The 25,336-nt window shown below is 40.2% G+C and overlaps 1 protein-coding gene across 4 annotated transcripts in view; it reads left to right on the top strand.

The window, feature by feature from the left end:
• nbn (nibrin) overlaps nt 1–25,336 on the top strand; it is a 62,494-nt gene that overhangs the window by 13,893 nt on the left and 23,265 nt on the right. The window contains exons 6-13 of one of the 4 annotated variants that reach the window (XM_059646118.1): nt 7,528–7,645; nt 10,553–10,740; nt 13,154–13,251; nt 15,720–15,858; nt 18,754–18,810; nt 19,798–20,076; nt 20,344–20,752; nt 22,128–22,208. In XM_059646118.1, the coding sequence (XP_059502101.1) occupies nt 7,528–7,645; nt 10,553–10,740; nt 13,154–13,251; nt 15,720–15,858; nt 18,754–18,810; nt 19,798–20,076; nt 20,344–20,752; nt 22,128–22,208 (1,369 nt within the window). The remainder of the gene's footprint in view (nt 1–7,527; nt 7,646–10,552; nt 10,741–13,153; nt 13,252–15,719; nt 15,859–18,753; nt 18,811–19,797; nt 20,077–20,343; nt 20,753–22,127; nt 22,209–25,336) is intronic. The other 3 variants (XM_059646119.1, XM_059646120.1, XM_059646121.1) reach the window with 3 other exon arrangements.

Raw genomic sequence — 25,336 nt, 5'->3', positions numbered from 1 at the left:
AGATCTGGGAATGGGCCTCAATTGGGAAAGGGTGCCCCTACCTTTCATGTGTGACCAAAGAATCCTGCTGGGCCTCCACCCATTTCCCTGATTGTCACCCCATCAAATTCAAAAGTGACTAATTGAGAAGTGACCAATTAATTTTCTTCTTAAAGGCCTGAATTGGGTGAGAGGGCATGTGACTTGCCTAGACTGTGCCCACCTTTCCTGAAACTGTGGATAGTTTGGGGATGTGCAGGATGGTGATGTAAGTTATCCAGGGAATTTTGTAGCTACACCACCCTTTTTAATTGGTGGGATCCAGTTCTGCCCAGTACATGTTTACCCCTTGAAACTGGTGCATGTCAATGGCTTTGTTATTGAAAGGTTCTTTTAGGTTCCATTAGTGTATCCTGTGACAACTGCATGCAGTAGTGGCTTATACTTCCTCACCCAACAAAAGGCAGTTCAATCATCCAGGTATCCTTTTCTGAAGTCCCCTTTTTGCTCAGCATCAGTTCCTCTCATACCATTCATTACAAGTGAAATGCCACTTGCCAAGCATAGAAAGCAAAAATGGATAACACGGATAAGTGGTATAAACAATAATAATGATGTGGTTCAAAATCCAAAAGGAAGAACGTAATATTCCAATGTTCTAGAAAACTCCCAAGCCCTTACTTTGGTGCATTTATAAATCTTCACTCTTCCCTTTACTCACCCTTCAAAACTGATCAACCATTTGTGTCAGCAAAGGTATATGCCAACTACTTAGGTATCATCTCTAACCGCTGAGATCCTTTCACCAATATCCTTGGACGTAAGACCACAGAAAGTGAAACCGGAGTAGGTTGTTTGGCCCCTCGAGCGTGGCCCACTATTCAGTGGGATCAAGGTTGACTGACACTCCTCAGGTTCACTTTCCTGCTCTTTCTCTGTAACTTGGATTCCCCTACTGGTCAAGAGTCTATCTATTTCAGCCTTACATGTATACAAGGAGTCTGCCCACGGCTCCCTATAAAAAGGAGTTCCATATACACACAGCACTGTGAGAGAAGAAATTCCTCCTCCTGTCAGTCTTAGATCAGTGTCCGTTAGTTCTGAGTCTATGTCACTGATACTCGAGATTTCCAGGAAGAGAAACATCCTCTCAGTATTCACCCTGTCAAACCTCTGAAGAATCCTACTTGTTTCAATGAGATCACTTCAACTTCTTCAAAATTCCAATGATTGATTGATTGATGGTCACATGTACTGTAGTACAGTTAAAAGCTTTGTTTACAAGCAGGATAGGCAGATCATAGTAAACAAGGTTGGACAGTTCAAAAAGACTTAGAGGCATTGCAGGTTACGTTGCACAAGGCATGCACTAGGCAAGATCAATGTTAGCAAGATCAGCATTATTTGAAGGTAGAGTGTCTATTCATCAGTCTGATAGTGGCCAGGAAGAAGCTGTTCCTGAACCTGCTGGTGCTTGTGTTCAGGCTTCTGTACCTTCTACCTGACAGAAGAGGTTGTAGGAAATCATTACCGGAATGCAGTGGGTCTTTGATGATGTTGTCAGCCTGTCTGCGACAGCGGGCTGTATAAATGGAGCCTATGGATGGCAGGTTGACGTCCAACATGGTTTGGGCCGTGCACACCATCTATTGTAGTTTCTTACTGTCCAGTGCAGAGTAATTACCATACCAGACTGTTGTGCACCCAGACAGTATGCTTTCAATTGCGTATCCATGGAGGTTGGTGAAGGTCCTTGTAGTCTCATCAAATTTCCTGAGCAGCCTGAAGAAGAAAAGGTGTTATTGTGCCATCTTGACTGTCCAGGACAGGTTGTCAATTATCATCACTCCAAGGAACTTGATGCTGTCCACCCTGTCAACCTCAGTTCCATTGATGTAGATGGAGGCCGTGTTCTCCTCCTTTTTGTCTGAAGTCAGTGGTTAGTTCTCTAGTATTGTCGATGTTGAGAGGGGTTGTTCTTATTGCCCCACGTCACCAAGCCTTCTTTTGCCCTTCTGTATTTTGACTCCTCAGCTATCTGTCCTGCAACCGTGGTTTATTCAGCGGACTTGGACGTGGGATTCGTTCAGATTTTGGCAGCACAGCAGTCGGTGTTCAGCAAGTACAGGAGAGGGCTGAGGACGCATCCGAGTAGAGTCCCAACCTGTTTAATCTTTACTCAAAAGATAATCCCTCCATACCAGGGATCATCCCAGCATTCTCTGAACTATTTCCAATAAAATGCCTTTTCTTAAATAAGGGGACCAAAACTCTCAGTACTTCAGATGCACCAGCATCTTGTACAATTGGAGTAAGACTTCCCTACTCATATAGTCCAACCCTTTTAACATATAGTGCAACATTCCATTACCTACTGATTACCTGCTGGACCTGTGTGCTAGCTTGCTGTGTTTCGTGCATACGTACCTCCAAGTCCCTTTGTGTTACAGCTTTCTGCAGTCTTTTTCCCATGTTTCCTACCTCTCCTTTCCAAAATGAATAACATCGCATTTTCCCACATTGTTCATCATTTTCCAATTTTTTTGCTCACTTAACCTCTTAATATCTCTCTAATAATCTAAAATATATGCTGTATCACTCTTGCAAACTGACTTTCCACCTATTTTTGTGTCAGTTGCAAAGTTGACTACAGTATATTTGCTTCCCTCCTCTAAGTCATTTGTATCTATCGTAAATAATTATGGTCTCAGCACTTATCCCTGTGGAAACTCACTGATTACAGGTCGCATCCTAAAAAAGAACCCCATAACCCCAATCACAGTTTGCTGTCCATTAGCCAATTCTCCATCCACGCCACTGGATTCCCCGGACACTGTGGGCTCTTGTCTTGTAACTTAATCTTTTGTGAGGTACCTTTATTGAACACCTTCTGCAAGTCCAAATACATTGAATCTGCTGGATCCACTTTTTCCACTAGATGAGACTGCCTCAAAAACACTAATAAAATAGTTAGTCACAATTTCCCTTCCAAGGAACCATGCTGACTTTGATTAGATCATGATTTCCTAAACTTGCTGCTATTACTTCCTTAATAATTGATTCCAACAATAGATGTTAGGCTAATTAGGTCTGTAGTTACCTGGTTTTGCCTCCATTCTTTTTGAATAGGTGTGTCATATCAACAGTTTTCCAAATTTCTGGTACTTCACCTGTATCCCATGATTTTTTACAAAATTGCGATTAAACCATCTGCTATCTTTGTAGCTACCTCGTTTAGGATCTTAGAATGGAAGACATTAGGGCCAGGGGACTTATCTGACTTCATCTCCATTGGCTTACCTAATACTACTCTCTGGTAATGGTGATTTAAACTCTCCTCTGGGTCCTGCCAAAGTGAGAAGCAGCCATAGGGTCATGCCAGGATTAAGTTGTGGTAGGTAAGAAATGAAATGCTTTGAACTGAATCACCACTTTCATGTCCCCTTCAACCACCATCCCTCTCATAGCCCATATGTACTTCCCTTAAGGCAATGTGCCCTTTGCTGATTATCAGCAGGTGATGAATAACCAAGACTAGAATTTCATCAACCATTCCTAAGATGACATTCATAGTGCATGAAATTTGAGCGTTGCATGCACTCTCTTGATGTTCTGTGAATGTGGCCACTCTTTACAAGTGCATTGACTATAGGAGTTGGGAGGTCATGTGGCTGTACAGGACATTGGTTTGGCCATTTTTGGAGCATTGTGTGCAGTTCTGATTTTCCTCTGAGAGGAAGGCTATTGTGAAACTCGAAAGGGTTCAGAAAAGATTTAGGGGGATGTTGTCTGGGTTGGAGGTTTGAGCTACAGGGAGACGCTGAATAGACTGGGGCTGTTTTCCCTGGAGCGTTGGAGGCTGAGAAGTGACCTTATCGAGGTTTTTAAAATCATGATGGGCATGAATAGAGTAAATAGGCTAGGTCTTTTCCCTGGATCGGGGGAGTCCAAAACCAGAGGGCGTAGGTTTAAGGTGACAGGGCAAAGATATAAAAGGGATCTAAGGGGCAATGTTTTCACTCAGAGGGTGATGCATGTATGGAGTGAGCTGCCAGAGGACGTGATGAAGGCTGGTACAGTTGCGACATTTATTAGGCATCTGGATAGGTATATGAATAGGAAGGGTTTTGAGGGATACGGGCCAAATGCTGGAAAATGGGATTAGATTAATACAGCATATTTGGTCGGCATAGATGAGGTGGGCTGAAGAGCCTGTTTCCATGCTGCATATGTCTATGATTCCGTCATCTCAGTGTGCAGACAACAGTTCATCCACTTCAACAACACCTTCCACCCCAACCTTACGTTCACCTGGACCATCTCTAATACCTCTCCCTCTCCTTCCTGGACCTTTCTGTCTCCATCTCCGGCAACCACCTAGAAACTGATATCCACTTCAAGTTCCACGAACTCCCACAGCTACCTAGGATACACCTCCTCCCACCCACCTTCCTGCAAAAAAGCCATCCCCTATTCCCAATTCCTTTGCCTTCGCGGCTCCCAGGATGAGGCATTCCACTCCTGTCCATCTCCGATGTCCTCGTTTTTCAAGGACCGCCCCACCAACCCCACCCCCAAAAGCGTCGAGAACGCCCTCGACCATGTCGCACGCATTTCCTGCAACTCATCCCTCACACCCCTCCCACAATAACAACCAAAACAGAATCCCCTTCATCCTCACATACCGCCCCACCAACCTCTGGATCCAATGCATCACCCTCCAACACTTCCGCCATCTGCAATCCAACCCCACCACCAAAGGCATTTTTTCCACCCCAACCTTATTTGCTTTCTGGAGGGACCACTCTCTCCATGACTCCCTTGTCTGCTCCACACTCCCCTCCAGCCCCACCACACCCGGCACTTTTTCCTGCAACCGCAGGAAGTAGTACACCTGCCCCTACATCTCACCCCCATCCCAGGCCCCAAGGAGACTTTCCACATCAAGCAGATGTTCACCTGCACATCTGCTAATGTGGTATACTGCATCTGCAGTTCCCGTTGTTGCCTCCTCTACATCAGGGAAACCAAGCGGAGGCTTGCGGACCGCTTCGCAGGACACTTACACTTGGCTGGCGCGAAACAACTGCACCTCCCAGTCGCGGACTGTTTCAACTCCCCCTCCCTTTCCTCACACAACGCGTCCATTCTGGGCCTCCTGCATTACCACAACGATGCTACCCGAAGGTTGCAGGAACAGCAGCTCATATTCCGCTTGGGAACCCTGCAGCCCAATGGTATCAATGTGGACTTCACAAACTTCCAAATCTCCTTTTCCCCCTACCGCATCCCAAAACCAGCTCAGCTCCTCCCCGCCTCCCTAACCTGTCCTTCCTCCCACCTATCCCCTCCTCCCACCACAGGCCCCATCCCATCTCCTACCCGCTAGCCTCATCCCGCCCCTTAACCTGTCCGTCCTCCCTGGACTGACTTATATCCTCCCTACCTCCCCACCTACACTCACCTTTACTGGCTCCATCCTCGCCTCTTTGACCTGTCTGTCTCTTCTCCACCTGCCTTCTCCTCTTTCCATCTTCTATCCTTCTCCCTGTCTCTCCCTATTTATTTCAGAAACCCCTTCCCCTCCCCCATTTCGGAAGAAGGCTCTAGGCCTGAAACGCCAGCTTTCCTGCTGCTCTGATGCAGCTTGGCCTGCAGTGTTCATCCACCTCTATACCGTATTAATGATGCTGTTCAGTTAGTTGCTGCAATACCATTGTATGATTTCTTCAAGAAGTCTTATCCACATTGATTATGTCAGGTTCAAACTTGAGAGTTGGGAAAGGGCTTGTGATGTCCTTGAGGTATTATTGCTAGAATATTAATTCAGTGACGCAGTTGTGGCAGACCTGGATTAGCAATGGTAGTTGTTGGAATTTGAATTCAATAAAAATCTGGAATTAAGGGTCCAATGATTACTATGAAACCATTGAACTCGTCTTTGTGCACTTGTATTAATTTTATTTATTCACAGGCTGTGGGCTCTGCTGGCTGCTCCAGTATTTCCTACCCATTACTACTTGCCCTTCTGAAAGTAGTTGTGATCTGCCTCCTTGAACTGCTGCAATGCATTTGGTCTAAATGGCCCATAGTGCTGTCAGGGAGGAAGTTCGACCCATTGTAGTGAAAAAATGCCAGTAGATTTTGAAATCAGGATAGTTTGTAGATTGCAGGACAACTTGCAGGTGGTAATCTTTCAATGTATCTGCTATCCTTGTCTTCTAGATGTTAGTAGCTATGGATTTGGAAGATTCTGTCTAAGGAGCCTTGTGAATTTCTACAGCACATTTTGTTGCTGCTTTTGAATGTCTGGATGTTTGAGGATGTGCTGCACATCAATTGAGCTGCCTTTGTCATGGAAGGCATTACATTTCTTGTGTTGTTGCAAGTGGATAGTATTCCAACATACTTCTGACTTGAGCCTTGTAAATGGTAGACAAACTCCGGGGAGTAGGGAGGTGAGTTATTTGCTGCAGGATTCCTCACCTCTGATCTGCTCTTGTTTACAGTATTTATATGGTTTATCCTGTCAGTTTCTGGTCAGCAGTAACCCCCAGGACATTGATTGTGGGTGATTTTCGTGATTGTACTGCAGTTGAATGTCATGGGTTGATGGCCCATGGAGATGGTTATTACCTAGTGCTTGACTGGCAAGAATGTGTGCCACTTGTGCGCCATTACTCAGTCCAAACCTGCATATTGTCCAAATCTTGCTGCTTTTGGTCATGTACTGCTTCAGCATTTGAGAAGTCTCAATGGTGCTGAATATCGTGCAATCATCTGGCAAATACTCCACTTCTGACCTGCAAGTAGAAGAAATGATATTGATGAAGCAGCTGAAATGTTTGGCTGCAGAGCATTACCCTGAGGAACTCCTGCAGTGATGCCCTGGTGCTGAGATGACTGACTTCTACGTCAGAACTATCCGATGAAGGACAACTGGAGTGGAATAGACATGGGTGCAGAAGGTTGATCATAAATGGAAGGTCTGCTTGCAGAAGGAAGGCAGATTCGAGTGACAGGGTTGGAAAGGCCAAAGTGTTCAGGTGCAAGCCCAAATTCAGCCCCTGAGGGCGCCTGGCTTGCAAGGAACGAAAGCCAGTTTGGCTGTCCTTTTAAGTAGGATTTGAGAACTCAAAAGAAAATGTCAAATTCCTGCCCAGTCTAACACAAGATTGCTGTGCTGTTACTGCATGTACGTCAGAGGACTACAGCATATTTATGAGAAAGCTGAGCCCCCATACCGTAAAGTGGAAATGAAGTTCATTCTTGTGCCTAGAATAAAAGTTTTGAATTTTATAGTAATATTGTTCCTAGTGAGAGACTTTAATTTGCATTTGTACTGTAGAGCAGAAGGTTTTTTCCTATGTATTTTTGTTTAAATGTAAAACTAAACTGCTGAAATAGGCACCTATTTGTTTGCGCAGTTTGGAAAAAAAAAAATCTGCATTGCCTGAATGGACTGCTTGTTGACAAACACATTCTTTCACATATTTTATCATTCTGAACTTTTGTACAACAAAAAGTGATAAATTTTGTTCCTCACAGTTTTTATCCACCAATTGATGAACCTAGTATCAAGCCTGGAGAGTTGGACCTTACAATAAAGCCTGAAAGAAAATCGATTTTTAGAGGCAAAACGTTCATCTTTTTAAATGAAAAGCAGGTAACAGTTGCATTTTGAAGAGGAACTGTCTTCAATAGATATGTCTTCAAAATACTTGTATCAAACATAATTGCAGATTTTCATGTGACAATAGACAATAGGTGCTGGAGTAGGTCCTTCGAGCCAGCACAACCATTCATTTTGATCATGGCTGATCATCCACAATCAGTATCCCGTTCCTGCCTTATCCCCGTAACCCTTGATTCCACTATCTTTAAGAGCACTATCTATCTCTTTCTTGAAAGTATCCAGAGATTTGGCCTCCACTGCCTTCTGGGGCAGAGCATTCCACATATCCACCACTCTGGATGAAGAAGTTTCTCCTCAATTCTGTACTAAATGGCCTACCCCTTACTTTTAAACTGTGTCCTCTGGTTCTGGACTCACCCATCAGCAGAAACATGCTTCCTGCCTCCAGAGTGTCCAATCCCTTAATAATCTTATACGTCTCAATCAGATCCCCTCTCATCCTTCTGAACTCAAGTGTATACAAGCCCAGTCGCTCCAATCTTTCAACATATGATAGTCCCACCATTCTGGGAATTGACCTCGTGAACCTACGCTGCACTCCCTCAATAGCAAGAATGTCCTTCCTCAAATTTGGAGACCAAAACTGCACACAATACTCCAGGTGTGGTCTCACCAGGGCCCTTTACAGCTGCAGAAGGACCTCTTTGCTCCTGTACTCAATTCCTCTTGTTATGAAGGCCAGCATGCTATTAGCTTTCTTCACTGCCTGCTGTACCTGTGTGAATTATTGTGTTGAAAAGAATTATATTTTAAGCAAAAGTAACTGAGTAATACTATTTGCAAAGTGAGGTTGTCTCACATTTTGCTTAATAGAAACATTTTCTATCATTGATTAATGTGGCTAAAACTTTCTGCAACAGCAAAGCTACCTGAAGAAGTCACTTACAGATATTTTTAATCGACCTGTTGCGATATGTGTTGACATGCCTCTGGAGCAGGTGGGACTTGAAACTAAGAGGTACCTGAATTTGAAGCAGTACCACTGCACCACAACAGCCCTCAAGAATAGTCCTCGCCTATATTATTGTATTAAGAGAGTTTGTAACATTGCTAAGAAGAGCAGGAAATTGGGAAATTTTAGATAACAACAAAGGATGATGAAAACAAAATACTAAGGAAAACTAGCAAGGAATATAAAACTACTTGTAAGAGCTTCTCCAAGTATATATTTCAAACAAAGGGAATAAATGTGAGTTTCATAAGGCTGTACTTCATAGGCTGGAGGGTAGACTGCTCGGTCCGACTTTAAAAAGTCAGTATGAAAGCGTCCAATTGAGCAAAAGTTCAGTACGTGGCATAAAAAACGTGCTTGGTAGAGTGTTAAGGAAGGAGGAATGGGTCTTACTGGAGAGGACATCCTGACCTCAGAAGCTGCTGGCCAATCTGTAAATGAGTTAGCACAATAAGAGAGAAGTTGATAATGAAGGGAAATTCAGTTTTTGAGAGATAGTAGAAACTGTAGATGATGGAGAATCTGAGATAACAAGGTGTAGAGCTGGATGAACACAGCAGGCCAAGCAGCATCATAGGAGCAGGAAAGCTGACGTTTCGGGCCTGGACCCTTGTTCAGCTCTCCATCTTGTCATCTCAAATTCAATTTTTTTTGGGTATAAAGAATTAAAAAACATATTTTTAAATGGTGACAAACTATTAAATGTTGATGTTCAGAGGTATTTGGATGCCCCTTTTCATGCCACTAACTTGCAATTAGAGAAAGTTAGAGAAGCACCTTTGCTGCTTTCTGCAGTGGTCAAAGTGATGATATTAATTATAACCTGTAATGCCATATGTTGTCAAATATTCAGCTGAGAGCTTACTTGATCTGTCCAAACTAGCTCGCATGCAATCACAGCAAGTGATGAATGATAGTTCCCGACACAGCTAGGTTCATGTGTAAATTTAGTGGGGCAAGGTTTCTATGTATTAAGTAGCCAGAATCTTTTGTTGGATATAACTCTAGGAGTTCTCAAGTAGGCCCATATGTCCCATCCATCTCTCTGTTCTCTGGAAAAACCAGTGAGCCTTTGTCTTCTGCCACAGGTGCATTGTATTTAATTAATCCAAGCCCTGCAGAAGGATGCATCATTGACCAGTCAAATAATGATCTCTCAGCTCCCTGGACTAATACAAGCATATGTGCACTTCCTGGATTGACAAAATATTACAGGCTTGTATCCTGTTTTTGGAGCAGCATGCAAGACTTCAGATTTAGCTGCTTCTCACTTAGTTGAGTGGAATGGACGAAAGTCCATTTATGCCTTGTAGATTTCAAATTTAAGGTGTTGCTTTGTCTTTTCTGGGCAAGAACATTGCTCAGCTGTTTGATGACTTGTTACATAAACAAGGTCCTATTTGTCACTGGGAATATAGTGCTTAGTGCTACATTGTAAGTCTCAGCCTTGTCCAAAAATGGGTGGCAGAAATGATCCCATAATGTTTGTTTTTCTGTTGATACAATGTTGTATTTGAATATGTCTTTACTACGTCAGAGTCAAAGCAATTATTGTTTGTGCTCCCAGCACTTTTTCACGGACTGCATTCTGGAACATTATAACTCACTACATGAAAAAAAAAGTCTTGTTTAGTTTTGAATAATCTTAAATCTGTCATATTATTACTGGTCCAGCAGTCATTAAACATTGTGTATACCAATTGAAAGTTCTGATTTAAGAATTTTTAACACTAATCTATTTCTTTCTTGTTGGTACCATTGCTTAATTCAAATTACTAGGTAATTTATTATTTAGCATTAATCACAGTTTGATTCATGTATTTTTTAACAAAGATATAACAACTAGTGTAATCATGTTCCCACTGGGAGTTAAAACTATTGCATTTTTGTTGGCTTTTGACTATGTATGTGACTTGTCTTTGCAGCACAAGAGGCTGAATTCTGCTCTAATTCTTGGAGGAGGAGATGTTAAACTTTTAGGGAATAGTACCTCAGATATATCAATCCTTGAAACACCAGGAAGCTGTGTCATTGATGTTGGAGTGTCAGATTCTCAAACTGCCTCAAATTCAGGAGAAAAATTGTTTGAGTCAGTGATGAGAGCTTTACAAAGGTACATAAGCCGTCTTTATATGAAATATAAAATAAAATCAAACAATTGACCAACTTAATTTCTTTGCTGCCCTCACTCTGAACTTGCTGTTCTTTTTACTCTTGGTCAACTGTAACTTTATTAAACCTGCTGACAAGAAGCAGTTGTTGTCTAGCCTACTGACCTCTATCTTGCTGATACTGAGCACCGACTCTCAAACATCTCTTCCTAAATTCCCCTGGAGCACCATACTGAACTACTGAACACCATAATTGAATGTTAGGCTGTTGTCTCTAGGACTGTCATTAATTTCAGTCATTTAGAGATATTCTTCCCACAGCTTCCCACTTCATCGTATCCTCATGCCACACAGCCTACTTCTACTTTCTTTCCAAAATGGTACCACCACCTCCTTCATGTTGCTCTCCAAGCCATTCGCCATTGGCTTGGAAATATACCACCATTCTTTTACTGTCATTGGTACTAACACCTGGAGTTTCCTGTGTTAACAGCGGTTACCAGTTCCCTCCAAAACATAAGATCCTAAAAGGACTTGGCAGGATGAATGTGGAGAGCATGTTTCAATATGTGTTTTAGCCATGTGGAACATACCTTGTTCCAGTCTTACTTGGGGAGGGCTTCCTCCCACAGTTTTCTTCTGTACATTGATGACTGTATCGCTGCTGCTTCCTGCTCTCATCTGAAATTGAAAAAAGTTAATCAACTTGCTTCCAACTTCCTCACCTCTACCTGCTCTATCTCTGATTCTTCTTTTTCTTGACGTTTCTGGGGACATGCGATCTACCAATATCCACAGCCAAGCCGTTGACTCTCTCATTGACAGTAACTCCACTTCTTCAAACCTTGCTTCCTGTATCAGCTGTATTTCATTCTCCCTGTTTCTCTGTCTCCATCACATTAATGGTGCTACCTTCCAAAGACATCCAACATGTTTTCCTTTTTTTCAACCAAGGATTATACCCAGTTGTGTTTGACAGGGCTGCCAGCAGTGTCTGATGCAAATTACCTCACTTCTGTCACCCTTTTCCCGCTCTCCCAGATTGATGGGGTTCCCCTTGTCCTCACTTACCAAACCAATAGCCTCCACATTCTAACAGATCATTCTCCTACATTTCTGCTACCTCCAGCATGTTGCTGCCATCAAACACTTCTTCCACTCTCTGTTTCCCTTGAGATTCCCTGGTCTGCTCCTTCACTTATTCACCACTTCCTTCTTTCTCCCAATGGCACCCTCCCATGCAACGGCAGAATATATAACACTTTAGCATTTACCTTATCCAAGGACTCAAACACACGTTTCAGGACACATTTTCTGTCCATAGAAATGACCTTGACCTTCAAGGCCTTGCCATTTTAATCCAACATCTTGTTCTCATGCAATCCTATCTGCCACGGGCCTGTTGCATTTGAGCAGAGCCGAACTTTAGCTGGAAAAAGAGCATCTCATTTTCTGTTTAAGCGTTTTACAGAGTTCCGGAAAGACATTGAATTCAACAATTTCAGACCATAAACTGTCCTCAATTTCTGCTCAACTGTCCTTGACTGTCCTCAACCTCCCTCCTCATCTCCCAACAGACCTTCTCCCTGACTTATTTTCTGTTACTGATACCTGGCAGGAGCATCTTTTGTTCATCCATTTCATTTCTCTACTACAGTTGTCACTGTATTTTCCTTTTGCTGTAAAGCATGCCTTGTCATTTATTCCACTTGCTCTTCCTCCCCACCATTTCTTCTCAACAGCTTAAAACCCATCACTTTTCCAGCCCCCTTCAATCCGCTGAAGAATTGTATTGAGCATCAAAGTTGATTATTTCTCTTTCCATTGATGTCAGAACTGCTGAGCTTCCCTAGCTAGTACTTTGTTTTAATTTGTAGAGAATATGTTAGTCCATGTGTAACCATGGACAAGCAGTATCAGCTCATCAGTCTGTTTGAGGAGTTTAATTACAATTTATTTCAGGAGCGTTAGACCTTCAGAAAATATTTGCAATTAATAATTAACTTGTTAAGGAATGGCTTGTTTTAAAAATCTTTGTCTTTTTTTTAAAGAAAATTGCAATGGTATAGAAATCCACGAAGCTAATCCATGAGTCATAAATTCAAATCACACGATAGCATGTTGTGAAATTGAATTTAGTAAACTTTTAACTTGTGTGCCATTTCCAAAACAATTACTGCAATAGTTGCACGTTATTCTAACACTATAAATATATCTTGGAAATCTTCTTACCATCAATAGTAGTTGTTAAAACTACTTGGTTATAAAATAGCTATGAGAAAATAAAATAATAGGGATTATACACTCCAACTATGGATAGGTATGTAACTTGTTTGTTCAAAATGCTGAAGTGCTTTCATTGTTAGCTATCCATTTAGTGGTTCATATTAACCAGAATGTTTTTTCTTTGACTAGAAAAGGGCTACGTGCTATATCTGAGGCAGAGCTTGGTTTTGCAGTTATTCACAATTCAACAGATATATATTGTAATCCCTACCGGGAGCTTGATCAGGGTAAGTGTATAAAATATGCCACTGGTATATCATGTCTTACTCAGATCTGAGCTATTGCAGAGAACAGTGCATGCTTTTGCGGGTACGTTATGTTCTAATAATTGCATGCGTCTGATTTAGAATACTGGTTAGATCACAGCTGGAGTTTCGTGTACATTTCCAGTATGTTACACATTACATGATGGTCATACTGCTTTAGAGATAGTACATAGGAGATTTACCTGCATATTGCCAGGGCCTGTAAATTGCTGGTATGAGGCAAAATTGGATAGGCTAGAGATGTTTGCCTCAGAGGAGGCTGATGGGTGATTTAATGGAGGTGTATGACATAATGAGGGTCTTCGACAGATTGGACAGTGAAGGCCCATTTCCCATAGCAGAGAGGTCATTGGTTTAAAGTGATTGGTAGAAAGATTAGAAGGAACATGAGGAAACAAAATTTTCACCCAGCGAGTTGTCTGGGTGGTTGAGGTAGACATTAAACAATTCTAAATCTGCACCTGAGGGTCTGTAATTTGCAAAGGTGCAGATTATGTGCTGGAAAGTGGCTTTAGAATGAACAGAAGCATATTCAGCTGGCACAAATATGACAGGGGCAGATTAATTCAACTGACTGGATGGCTAGTTTGCAGTGTAGAGTGACACAAATAATCTTTAGTTCAATTTCCACACTGGCTGAGGTTACCATAAAGGACTCCCGTTCTCAACCTCTCCCTTTGCCTGAGATGTAATGGTTCTCGGGTTAAACCACCAACTGTCAAGCGTCTCTAATGAGAGAGTAGCCTCATGGTCTAAGAAGGCTATGGTGAATTTATGTAATGGGCTGAATGGCCTCTTTATATACCGTAATTTTTCTGTTGTTCTGTGATTTTTATAATTTCGGTGTGATTACTTGCATTGTTAAATCCAGTTGCTTGCATCACAAATAGCCTTTGGTCTCACTGGGCCAAAAGTTTGGAATTGACTACTTTACATCATCCTGAAAGCACAGGCTATTGCAAGACCTACTGTAGTTCACAAAGGTGCATATGCTTTGCAAGTTTAAAAAAAAACAAATACTTTTCATCAACAGTGTGCTGCAAGGGTCGCTGCTGGGCCCACTGTTGTTAATAGATCATAGAATCCCTACAGTGCAGAAACAGGCCCTTTGGCCCAATAAGTCCACACCGACCCTCAGAACATCCCACCCAGACCCAACCCTCTAAATATCTCCCAATCTACACATCCCTGGACACTATGTGCAATTTAGCATGGCCAATCCACCTAACTTGCACATCTTTGGACTGTGGGAGGAAACCCCAACCCTCGGAGGAAACCACACAGACACTGGGAGAATGTGCAAACTCTACACCGACAATTCCCTGAGGATGGAATCAAAGCCAGGTTCCTGGTGCTGTGAGGCAGCAGTGCTAACCACTGAGCTGCCATGCCATCATTTATATAAATGATTTGGATGAGACTCGTCAGTAAGTTTGCAGATGACTCCAAAATTGATGTTACAGTGGATAGTGGAAAAGGTTATCTGAGAGTGGAATGAGATCTTGATCAATTGGTGCAGTGGGCTGAGGAATGGCAGATGGAGTTGAATTCAGATAAATGTGAGGTGTTTCATTTTGGTATGACAAGCTGTGGCAGGACTTACACAATTAATGGTCGGGCCCTGGGGAAATGTTGTCATCATTCCTTGAAAGTGGAATCACAGGTAGATAGGATGGTAAAGAAGGCGTTTGGTATGCTTGCCTTCATCAGTCAGAGCATTGAGTAGAGGAGTTGGGACAGCCTGTTACAGTTGCAGAAGGCATTGGTAAGGCCACGTTTAGAGTACTGCATACAATTCTGGCCATCCTGTTATTAAAAGATGTTATTAAACTGGAAAGGGTGCAAAGAAGTTTTACGAGAATGTTAACTGAGACTGGAATAAATAGGTAATTTTGGAGTGAAAGGCACTGACAAGTGGGATATAGCAGGGATCTGTGCTTGGGCCCCAGCTATTTACGTATTTGGATGAGGGGATAAAACATAATAAGGTATGGAAGGTTTGAGTTAATTTTTAAACAAGGCTGGATAGACTGGGACTTTTTACACTGGAGCCTAGGAGATTGAGTAGAGACCTTATAGAAGTTAATAAAATATTGAGGGTATATATAGTGAGGGTATATAATAGTGTAGGTTAGATGGGCTTCAGATCGGCATGACAGGTCGGCACAACAACAAGGGCCGAAGGGCCTGTACTGTGCTGTAATGTTCTATGTTCTAACAAGGGTGCAAGTTTCTTTCATATCCAGGCTGAGTTTCACCTCTTTGAGGAAGTTAATCCTTTAACATTGTTTCAGTCTAAAGCTGTCATACACATGGGAAATTCTGGGAAAGCCATATTCGTTGTCTGTTCTTCATGCAAAGCATTTTCGTTTTTTTTTAGAAACTATGGACATACTTAGATAAGTTAGACATTTACTTATTTCTTTAAGGAGTTTTCTCCTCTTCAAGAACAATTCCAGGCCCTACACTTTCTCAAAATGTTAGAATGGCTGATATGACTGCTGCAGATACTTCGCAAGTTGCTGCATATGTACCAGATACACAATCAACACAAGAGCACAGTACAAGGTAAGTAAATAACCCACTTTCAGAAAGTAAAATGTAAGCCTCATGATTGGAGGTATTTATGTTCGCCATGATCACCATTTTGTTTAGGTGACAGGGACGTAAGTTGAGAATGAGTTTTCTATACCCCTCTACTTTGTTCAATATTTATGCATTATGTATTTATATCTTTATTACTCAAGAAAAGTAACTCTGTAGTTTAATCTTTAATAGCTTCAAACTGTGTCTGCTGGTTCTCAAGCCTTTTGTGAGTGGGAGCAGTTTCTCCCATCTGCCCCATCCATACCCTTCGTGATTTTGAAAGCTTCTATCAAACCTCCATTCAATCTTCTGCGCTCTAAGGAAAACAATCCCAACTTCTCCAATCCATCTTCACTACTGGATTTTTTCATCCCTGGAATCGTTTTTGTAAGCCTCTTTTGCAGTCTTTCAAATGCATTCCCATTCTTCCTCAAATGTGTCACCTAGAATTCCAGTGGTTTAACCAGTGACCTATATAGGTTCACCACAGTGTCCCTGACCTTATACTCTGTGCCCCTATAAATGAAGTCTGGAGTACTCTATAGATACATAGGTACATAGATACATCGAACATTACAGCACAGTACAGGTCCTTCAGCCCTCGATGTTGTGTCGACCTGTCATACCGATCTGAAGCCCATCTAACCTACACTATTCCATGCTTTAGTAATAGTTCTCTATACTTATCCTGCCATCTTTACTTAGTTTTATACAAATACACTAAAGTCTTTCAGCTCTTTTACACCATTAAGAAGAGTACCCTACATTTTATATTGTTTCTCTATGTTCTTTATACAAAGTATCACCTCGCAGTACTCTGCATTGAACTTCAGTTGCCAACGAGCTGTCCACTTCACCAACTTGCCAATGTCCTTTTGACATTTACACTGTCCTCATGGTTGTAATTCTCCAAAGATTTTTGTCATCTGCAAACTTTGAAATTTTCCCTACAGGCTAAGATCTAGATCATTTATGTACAACCAGAAAAGCAAGGGTCACAATACCGACACTCTGGGAACTCCATTACAAGCCTTTATCTAACGTGAAAGTTGCATGTTAACCATTTCTCTGTTTCCTATTCCTGAGCCTATTTTATACCCATGTTGCTGATGTTGCTTTTCTTCTTAATATTCCTTATTACTTTCCTCACAAGACTGTTATTCAGTACATTATTGAACATCTTTGAATGTGCATGTAGATCACATAATTGGCCTTCTGTATTATCTCTTCAGTAAACTCCAAATTAATAAGACATAACAAATCCATGTTGACTCTTCTGAATTAACCCATTTATTTCCATTTGTGTATTAATTCTATCCCAAATAGTTTTTTTTCCAGAAGTTTCCACATGACCAAAGTCAAATTGATTTGTCTGTAATTTGCACAGTTTATTTTTACAGTCTCTTTTTTTGAACAAGTGTTAAATGTTTACTGTTCCAAAGTGCTCCAACACCACTTGCGAATTCAGGGGAAATTGAAAGGTTATTGCTAGTGCCTTTACAATTCCTACCACAATATCCCTGAATGTATGTCATCCAGTCCACAATGTGTTATCAGCTTTAAGCACCACTAGCCACTTGGCACAGGTTATTTTCCCATATGATGTTTCCTTGGCAGCGTGGCTATCTTCTATCTTCTGATTATAGCATTAGAAATTTTGGCTCCTGAAACCTGCCCAGCCCTCAATTCCTCAATATTTCAAAAATCTACCTACCTTCTCTTTTAAATATCTTTCATGATCTAGCCTTCATATCTATCTGCGGTACAGATTTTCAGGTATTCGCTAACTTCTAGGAGAAGAAATTCCATCGCATCTGTTTTATATGGTCTTTTGTTCTGTAACTGTACCCCGATTTCAAGATTCCTTCACTAGTGGAAACAATTTTTCAACATCAGTTCTGTAAAGGCCCTCAGAATTTTTTTATATTTTAATAAGATCACCCCTTGTCCTTATAAACTCTAAATGCCCAAGCTAGGAAACCTTGCTTTGCCTGATTTGTGCTAGCTTAGCGTGTTCGCCTGAGAAAGGGCTGTTTCTGTCGTGATTTTGTCTTTCCATGTAATGCTGAAGTTATGTCCAAGAGGAAGTTAGATGAATACTTGAAAAAACAAAATAGACTACATGGAAATGAAGATGAAACTAGGATGGGGCTAGTTTTGGTGTGGATTTGGTATTGATGGGCCAAATGTTTTATTATCTGTGAGTCTATAGTATGGTACTTGACACTATCGAGCGAGATTTGATGAAAAGTCATCAGAGAAATATCAGACACAAGTTTTTATTTCATTTGTAATTTATGATATTTAAAAGTTACCTTGTAATATTTTCAACAAATTGCACCATATTTTTGCTCAAAGCATATGGTTTTCATGCTGTTCTTGTGTCCTGTAAGTTTTTCTTAAGAAAGGAGTCACTTAATTTTTGACTGTGTTTATTAGCTTTATGAATATGTACTAACTAATTAGAATAACTAGAGGCTGATGCAGATTTTTAAGCTGTACCTTAGCCATTGATGGTGTCTAAAGGAACCTGCAAGTAAACACTAGATGGCACAGTTTTACCATTGTGGGGCTTGTGATGACACCTAACTCTGTTTACGTTTTGTTTTGGTTACAGGCAAGTGTTTTATCTTATATTAGTTATTAACAGCACTGAAACAAAGTGAGAGAAAGTTGTGCAGTGAGTTAAAATCTTTAATTGGAATTTTTGAGTTCAAATACATTAAATCTTATTGTTTAAAGTTTGGTTAAGAACTAGCATAAAATTGACAATTTCAAAGTGACTATAACTGCAATTAAACAGGGTACCATGCAAAATATTAATGTTAAATACAAAACAAAAATCATTTTTTTCTGCGTCCTTTGATTTACCTGTAGCCTGCTTCAGTGGGGAGAACATTTTGGTAGTCTCAATTCTGCAGAGACATTGTCAGGGTGAGTAAGCATGCTGCATGAATTCAAAGCCAGCCTGGTCAATATTGCAAATATTAATTATATTTTTAATTTGTAGCTTTGTTAAGAATATATCTTTATTTAAATATACCTTAGTTTTAAAATCCACATCTTTGATTTCAGATATCTCCACAACCTCATCCACCCCCATTCTTGCGACTTTCTCCAACCTTGCACCTCTAAGATGTCTGTGCTTCTGCAGCTTGGCATCCCTGATTTTAACTGCTGTACTGTTGGCAACTTAGCGTCTGTTTTTCTTTCCTTGTTTCTGTCTTCTTCAACACCATTCCCGCACACATTCACTGAGATTGAGCAGCAGAGTCCTTGTGTACATTTATGGCTGAGGTAGATTCTTGACTAAAAGGGGAATCCAGAGTTATGAGAAAAGGTATGAGAAATGAATGTAAGGTGAATTAGATCAGCCATGATCCTGTTGAATGGTGGAAGAGATGTGAGGGACTGAATGGCCTACTGTTATTCCTGTTTCATATTGTCTTACTGCCTAATTCCATAAGTAGGTAAGTCGGATAACTGATGTCTGTAGAACTGCTTATAACCCTTCTGTAATTACAGATTGTAAGTTGTGTAAAAACATGAAAATATAGAAATTTCCATACATAGAAATTCATTTACCATGTTAACTTACTTTTATTCTCTTCCATGTTACACTTACTCCAAATTTTTCCAGCTATAGTGAGTGATATGGCGTTTTAAATCCATGATCCTGTTAGCTTGGTACAATGTAGCAGTATGCCAGCTTTTCAGTAGCACTAATTACATAGCTCATTGGATAGTACACTGTTAACAATAAGAAAATTATGGAAAAGATTTTTATGTTTGTTCATTCCCTTTTGCATTGAGTTTTTGAGCATGATTAACTTTGTGTACTGTGTAACTGTGAATGATTTTGAGATATATTTAGTAATTTGATTGTCTGGAAGTTAAAATTAATACCAAATCTTGTTTCAGAATGAATGTAGATTATACACAAGTGATAAAAGAGACACCTGAAAAGGGAAGCAGAATGGAATCACAGGATATTTCAGTGGCAAAGGAAACATCCAGCATGAGACCACTACTTCCAGCAGATAAAAGACAGAACAAAGAACAGAGACAAACATTTGTCACTGTTGACAAAAAGCCATTCATAACAACAACACTCAAAAATGTTAAAAAGAAAGGCAGCATCTCTTCACAAAAGCAATCAGTCTTATTACACAACTTCTTTCAGCCAGTGGGGAGAAAAAGGTAAAACTTTGGAATATGAACAAAGTTGATTACTTGTTTTAGCAAACCTGGCTTGGTAGTCTCGTCTCATCTTGCAGTACATTTCCAATAACATAGGTTTCCAAAAGACCAATACAATTTAGCTGGCAAACTTAAGTTTAAAAAAAAGCCATATTTTACCCTTATGCCCTTATATTCTTCTGTTTCTACTTTTTATAAAAGAAATTGAACTGAAATTAGAAATATGGAAATTTATTTTGTTTTTGCTATTCAAAAAAAAATAAACAGGGAAAGAGAGGAGACAGGATCGTCTCAAGCTAAATTTGCAAGAACAGAGGAGCCAAAAAAACCCACTGATCATCACCTAAATGTCACTGAATCTTTGTTGGAAAAGAATGACTCCAAGTTCACAGGACACAGGAGTCAGTGTGAATATCTTTCTGCAAATCATGAAACTGGAGCCTGTGATCAGAGTTCAGAAGACAGCCCTAGAGGATTTGGTGAAGTAGAAACTGTTCCCAATCATGCAAAGGAAATACAAAAAAGAAAAGAGCCAGAAGATGAAAATCTGAAAAATGACCTGAAGCTTCCCACAGATGAACAGGTGCAAGTGACTAAAAGTAGAAAAATAGAACCTGAGGTTTTATCTTGCAACAGAAACGATGAGTCTGTAATAGAAGATGTAAACAAAGCATGTGTAAGTAGTACTTTTTAAATCGGTCATTTTATCATCCTATCTGCATCGACTAATTTTTGCAAACACAACATTGGTATCATATAAATTCAAGTCCTTTTCTTTATAAGACAATGTAACACTTTTCTTAAATCAAATCAGTTTCCTTATCATTATGTTTGATGCAGTTGCAACCAACCTCCGAATCGATAATTAGAATCAGTTGAATTTAAAAATGTCTTTTGTTTTGTTATGGGTTCTTTATAAAAGGTTTGAGAGTTCTTTCCTGACGTGTACGATTAGGCAGATGTCACCAAATTTTGAACATTGATTTGGGAAGAGTAAAATTACCAAGAGGAACGAGAACCAATTGAAATGGTTGTACTGAAATCAGCCAATTCAGTACTGGCCAATATTTAATCTTGGAAAATTTTCAGAACTCAGTTGACAGAGTGTGATCAGGGAAGCTTGATCGTCTCTAATTTGTTCTGACTTTGTAGTGATTGGAACCATGTGGATCTTGTTGACTACGTTAACAGGTCATTAATGTGGGGCAATCAGGAAGTCCTGGCTGACCGGTATAAACAAGAGGATTAGAATTTCGACGTTTCAGATTTACACCCTTCATCCCCAGTCCTGATGAAGGGCGTAAACCTGAACCATCAAGTTTCCTGCTCCTCTGATGCTGTCTGACCTGCTGTTTTCCTCCAACTCCACACTATTGACCCAGACTGCAGCAGATACGATTCTTGCTATCTCTAATCTAGAATCTCCTCAGTTCAGGGGACTGACTCCAAGCTGGCAGTCCACAGCTTGTGTACTGTGCACAAGTGAATAAAGGGTGACTTGATGACGGTATATCAGCCTTTGGCATGTTATATTAGACTTTTTTTTTGGATAGTACCAATAATCAGTGCTTCTACAAGTGGCTATGGTTTAGAACGTGTTATACTCGGATTGAGGGTGAACGTCTGTTCGATTGCAATTTTTTTGTAACCATTACCTGTATTTCAGGTTTTGAGGATATTATTTAGAACTCGACTTAATATGTAATGAAACTTCAGTCATAATACATTTATTCAAATGTATACATTTGGCATGCGACTTAGTCATTTTGCAGACTAAGTAATGATCTACATAAGGAAGGATAGCATATCATGTGTCTGGTATATTTGAATGCTTTGTTGTATCAACTCTTGTTAAATCTGTTCAGAAATTAGCCTTAATTTTTATCTTTATATCTGCTATAATTGGGTAATTTGAACCACAATTAAAACTCTACATTTGCTACATATATTTATAACGCAGTTTGCATTAGAAACATATCTTGGAGATAATGGTAATGATTAAGTGAAAATTATGGTCTGTAAATATTTCCTGTTTCTTCCTTGTAATTAAGCATGCAAAGGCATCACAAGTAAAACAGGAGTCTGAAGTTAAGCATGAGTTGCCTGCATCATTCAATAAGGAGTTAAATGAGGTAAGTATTTTATACCATTGTAAATCTAACCACATTAAATAACTTCTAGAGAGGCTTTAACAAATTAGATCAGATTTAATCAGAACTTTGTACCTTACAGTTAAGTAATTTCTGGATGACTTCTTTTAATAAATCATTTCGATAGCACTCAGTGTAGCCAAATTGGCAATCGTGATCATACCAATTGCTGACCATTATTGGGTAATGTACTAGGCAGTATTAAAAGAAACATTCGAATCAAGCTGAATAACAATCAGTCTTAAAGTGAACCTTGTTGCAAATAATACCTAAAAGAGAAGATTTTCTGATAACACAGGTTGTTGAACTGCTATTTAATAGCTGAAAAATGATTGGTTGCAGTGCTTCTTAGCAAAAGGTGCTCTCTAAAAGTTGACGAGTACTGATGAGGCTGATGGAATCAGCCTGGGTTGTGTAGCATTAATTCTTAGCTCACCCATTTCACTAGAATAGAATGTCCACTACAATTATGAGGCTAAACATGTACATGGGAATTTTCTGTTTAAAAAAATTCAGGATTATTTAGTTCCCCTTCTTAAATCAAATTAAATGGTAAAGGCCAGATTTGCTTAGCGTTTTGTCACCTGATATACAATTCATACTTTGTAGTCTGTGTCAGCAAGTGCGAAATTCCCTGGGATCCGAATAACTTTTGAGACTTTTAAAGTTGACTATTTAATATACCAGAGATTTAATGGACACCTGTCATAGAACTGTAGAGAAGAATGTCTGTTGTGTCTAAGGATGTCTATAAGTCTTGCATTTCAGTTGGTTAGAGTCCCAGAGATGTACAACACGGAAACAGACCCTTCGGTCCAACTCCTCTATGCTGACAAGATATCCTAAATAAATCTAGTTCCATTTTCCAGCATTTGGCCAATATCGCTCTAAACCTTTACTGTTCATTACCCATCTAGATGCCTTTTAAATGTTGTAATTGTTCCAGTCTCCTCCACTTCCTCTGGCAGATCATTCCATTCAAGCACCACCCTCTTGTGCGAAAATATTGCCCCTTAGGTCCCTTTTTAAATCTTTTTCCCTCTCACTTTAAACCTATGCAGTTTAGTTTTAGACCCCCACCACCACGACCACCACCACCAACTCTCCACCCCCCCCCAAAAAAAAGGGAAAAGGCCTTCTCTATTTACCCTATCCATGCTCCTCATGATTCTGTAAACTTTTATAAGGTCACCCCACAGCCTCTGAAGCGCCAGGGAAAATAACCATAGTCCCTTTAGCTCAAACCCTCCAACTCTGACAACATCCTTGTAAATCTTTTCTGAACGGTTTCAGGTTTCACAACATCCTTGCTATAGCGGGGTGACCAGAATGACATGTAATATTCCAGTAGTGGCCGAACCAATGTCCTGTACAGCTGCAATATGATCTCCCAACTCCTCTGCTCACTGCACTGACCAATAAAGGCAAGCATACCAAATGCCGCCTTCACTACCTGTGACTCCACTTCCAAAGAGCTATGAACCTGTATTCAACACTCCTCAGGACCTTACTATTGAGTGTATAAGTCCTGCCTGTTGTGCTTTTCCAAAATTCAGCTCCTCTCATTTATCTAACTTAAACTCCATCTGCCATTCCTTGTCCCATTGGCCCATCTAATCAAGATCTTGTTGTATTTTGAGCTAACCTTCTTTGCCGTGCACTACACCTCTAATTTTGATGTCATCTGCAAATTTTCTAACCATATCTCCTATGTTCACATCTAGTTCATTTAAATGACAAAAAGCAGTGGGCCCAGCACTAATCCATGTGACACGCACTGGTCTTAGGCTTCCAGTCTGAAAAGCAACACTGCACCACCACCCCTTTCTTCTCTCTATTTAGTTAGTTCTCCCTCTATTCGTGTGATCTAACCTTGCTAACCAGTCATCCATGAGGAACCTTGTTGAATGTCTTACTGAAATCCATATAGATCACATCCACTGCTCTGCCCTCATCAATCCTCTCATTTAAATAGCTACTTGTTACATCTTTGGTGCCTATCCCTAATCACTTCTTGTCTGTGCTAATTGCTATCAATAGCATTGTCCACATAGTGCTTTGTGGCACAGTGGTAGTGTTCCAATCTCGGGTCCAAATGGTCTCAGTTCAAATACTACTTGCCTTGGAGCTGTATCATGAAATGTCCAGTTAACAACTACAAAATAATTTGACACGTTTGATCAAATGAACACTTCTTTAAACAGAGACATTGATATTAATCAACACGCTATACTGTACTTTCCCTAGTTATTATGCACAATTCTGCACAAATTCCATCTGCTTTATCTTCAATATCTCTCCATTGCCCAGCTGGATTTTGCATTATGGTTTAGCATTATTCTTGCATTTGCAATATAGATTGTTGGAATTATACCAAAGATGGTAAAGTATAGTCACTAAGAAAAATTGACAAGTTCTTCTTGGAGCAGAGGTGGCTATCACGAGATTTAAGAGGATTTTTAAAAAATTACATACGGTTGTTAGAAAATGGACGAGAAAAAAATTTCCACCAGAAATTAGCAAAATATGTTTGTGCACAGAGTTATTGTGCCGTCAAAAGTAAACTACCAAATGTGGCATTGAGTTGTCTCTTCTATGTAAGGTTCCACAAATTAATAGCCTATGTTACACTGTTGTCTTTTTCTTCATTGTCCTTTATAAAACCTTTTATTGTCATGAACTCTTCAATGAGAAACATCAAGCCATATTGATGATCGGTACTATTTAAAGGCACTGCTCAAACTGACGTAGGGTATTCATACACAAGAGGTGGTAGGACAAGTTGACCTTGCACTCACTCTAGGAAGGAATTCTTGGCTTTATAGTTAAGTGTATAGCACGTAAAAGGAGAAAGTTTTGCTAAAACCTTATAAATGGTTAGACCCAGCTGAAATATTTCGTCCAGCTTAGGGCAATATTCTTCTTGAGGGGTGTCAAGACCTTGGATAGGGTGCAGAAGAGATTTATAAGAATAGTACCAGGAATGGAGAACTTCAGTTGCATGAGACATTAGGAAAACAGTAGGATTTTTCTGCTTCCACACTAAAGTTTAAAATTTAAAAGAATTGTTCAAAATAATGAAACATTTTGATCAGGTGAATTAGAAGAAG

The sequence above is a fragment of the Stegostoma tigrinum genome, chromosome 5 (assembly GCF_030684315.1).
Source record: "Stegostoma tigrinum isolate sSteTig4 chromosome 5, sSteTig4.hap1, whole genome shotgun sequence".
In the NCBI taxonomy this organism is placed as follows: domain Eukaryota; kingdom Metazoa; phylum Chordata; class Chondrichthyes; order Orectolobiformes; family Stegostomatidae; genus Stegostoma; species Stegostoma tigrinum.
This window is presented reverse-complemented; position numbering and strand designations above follow the sequence as displayed.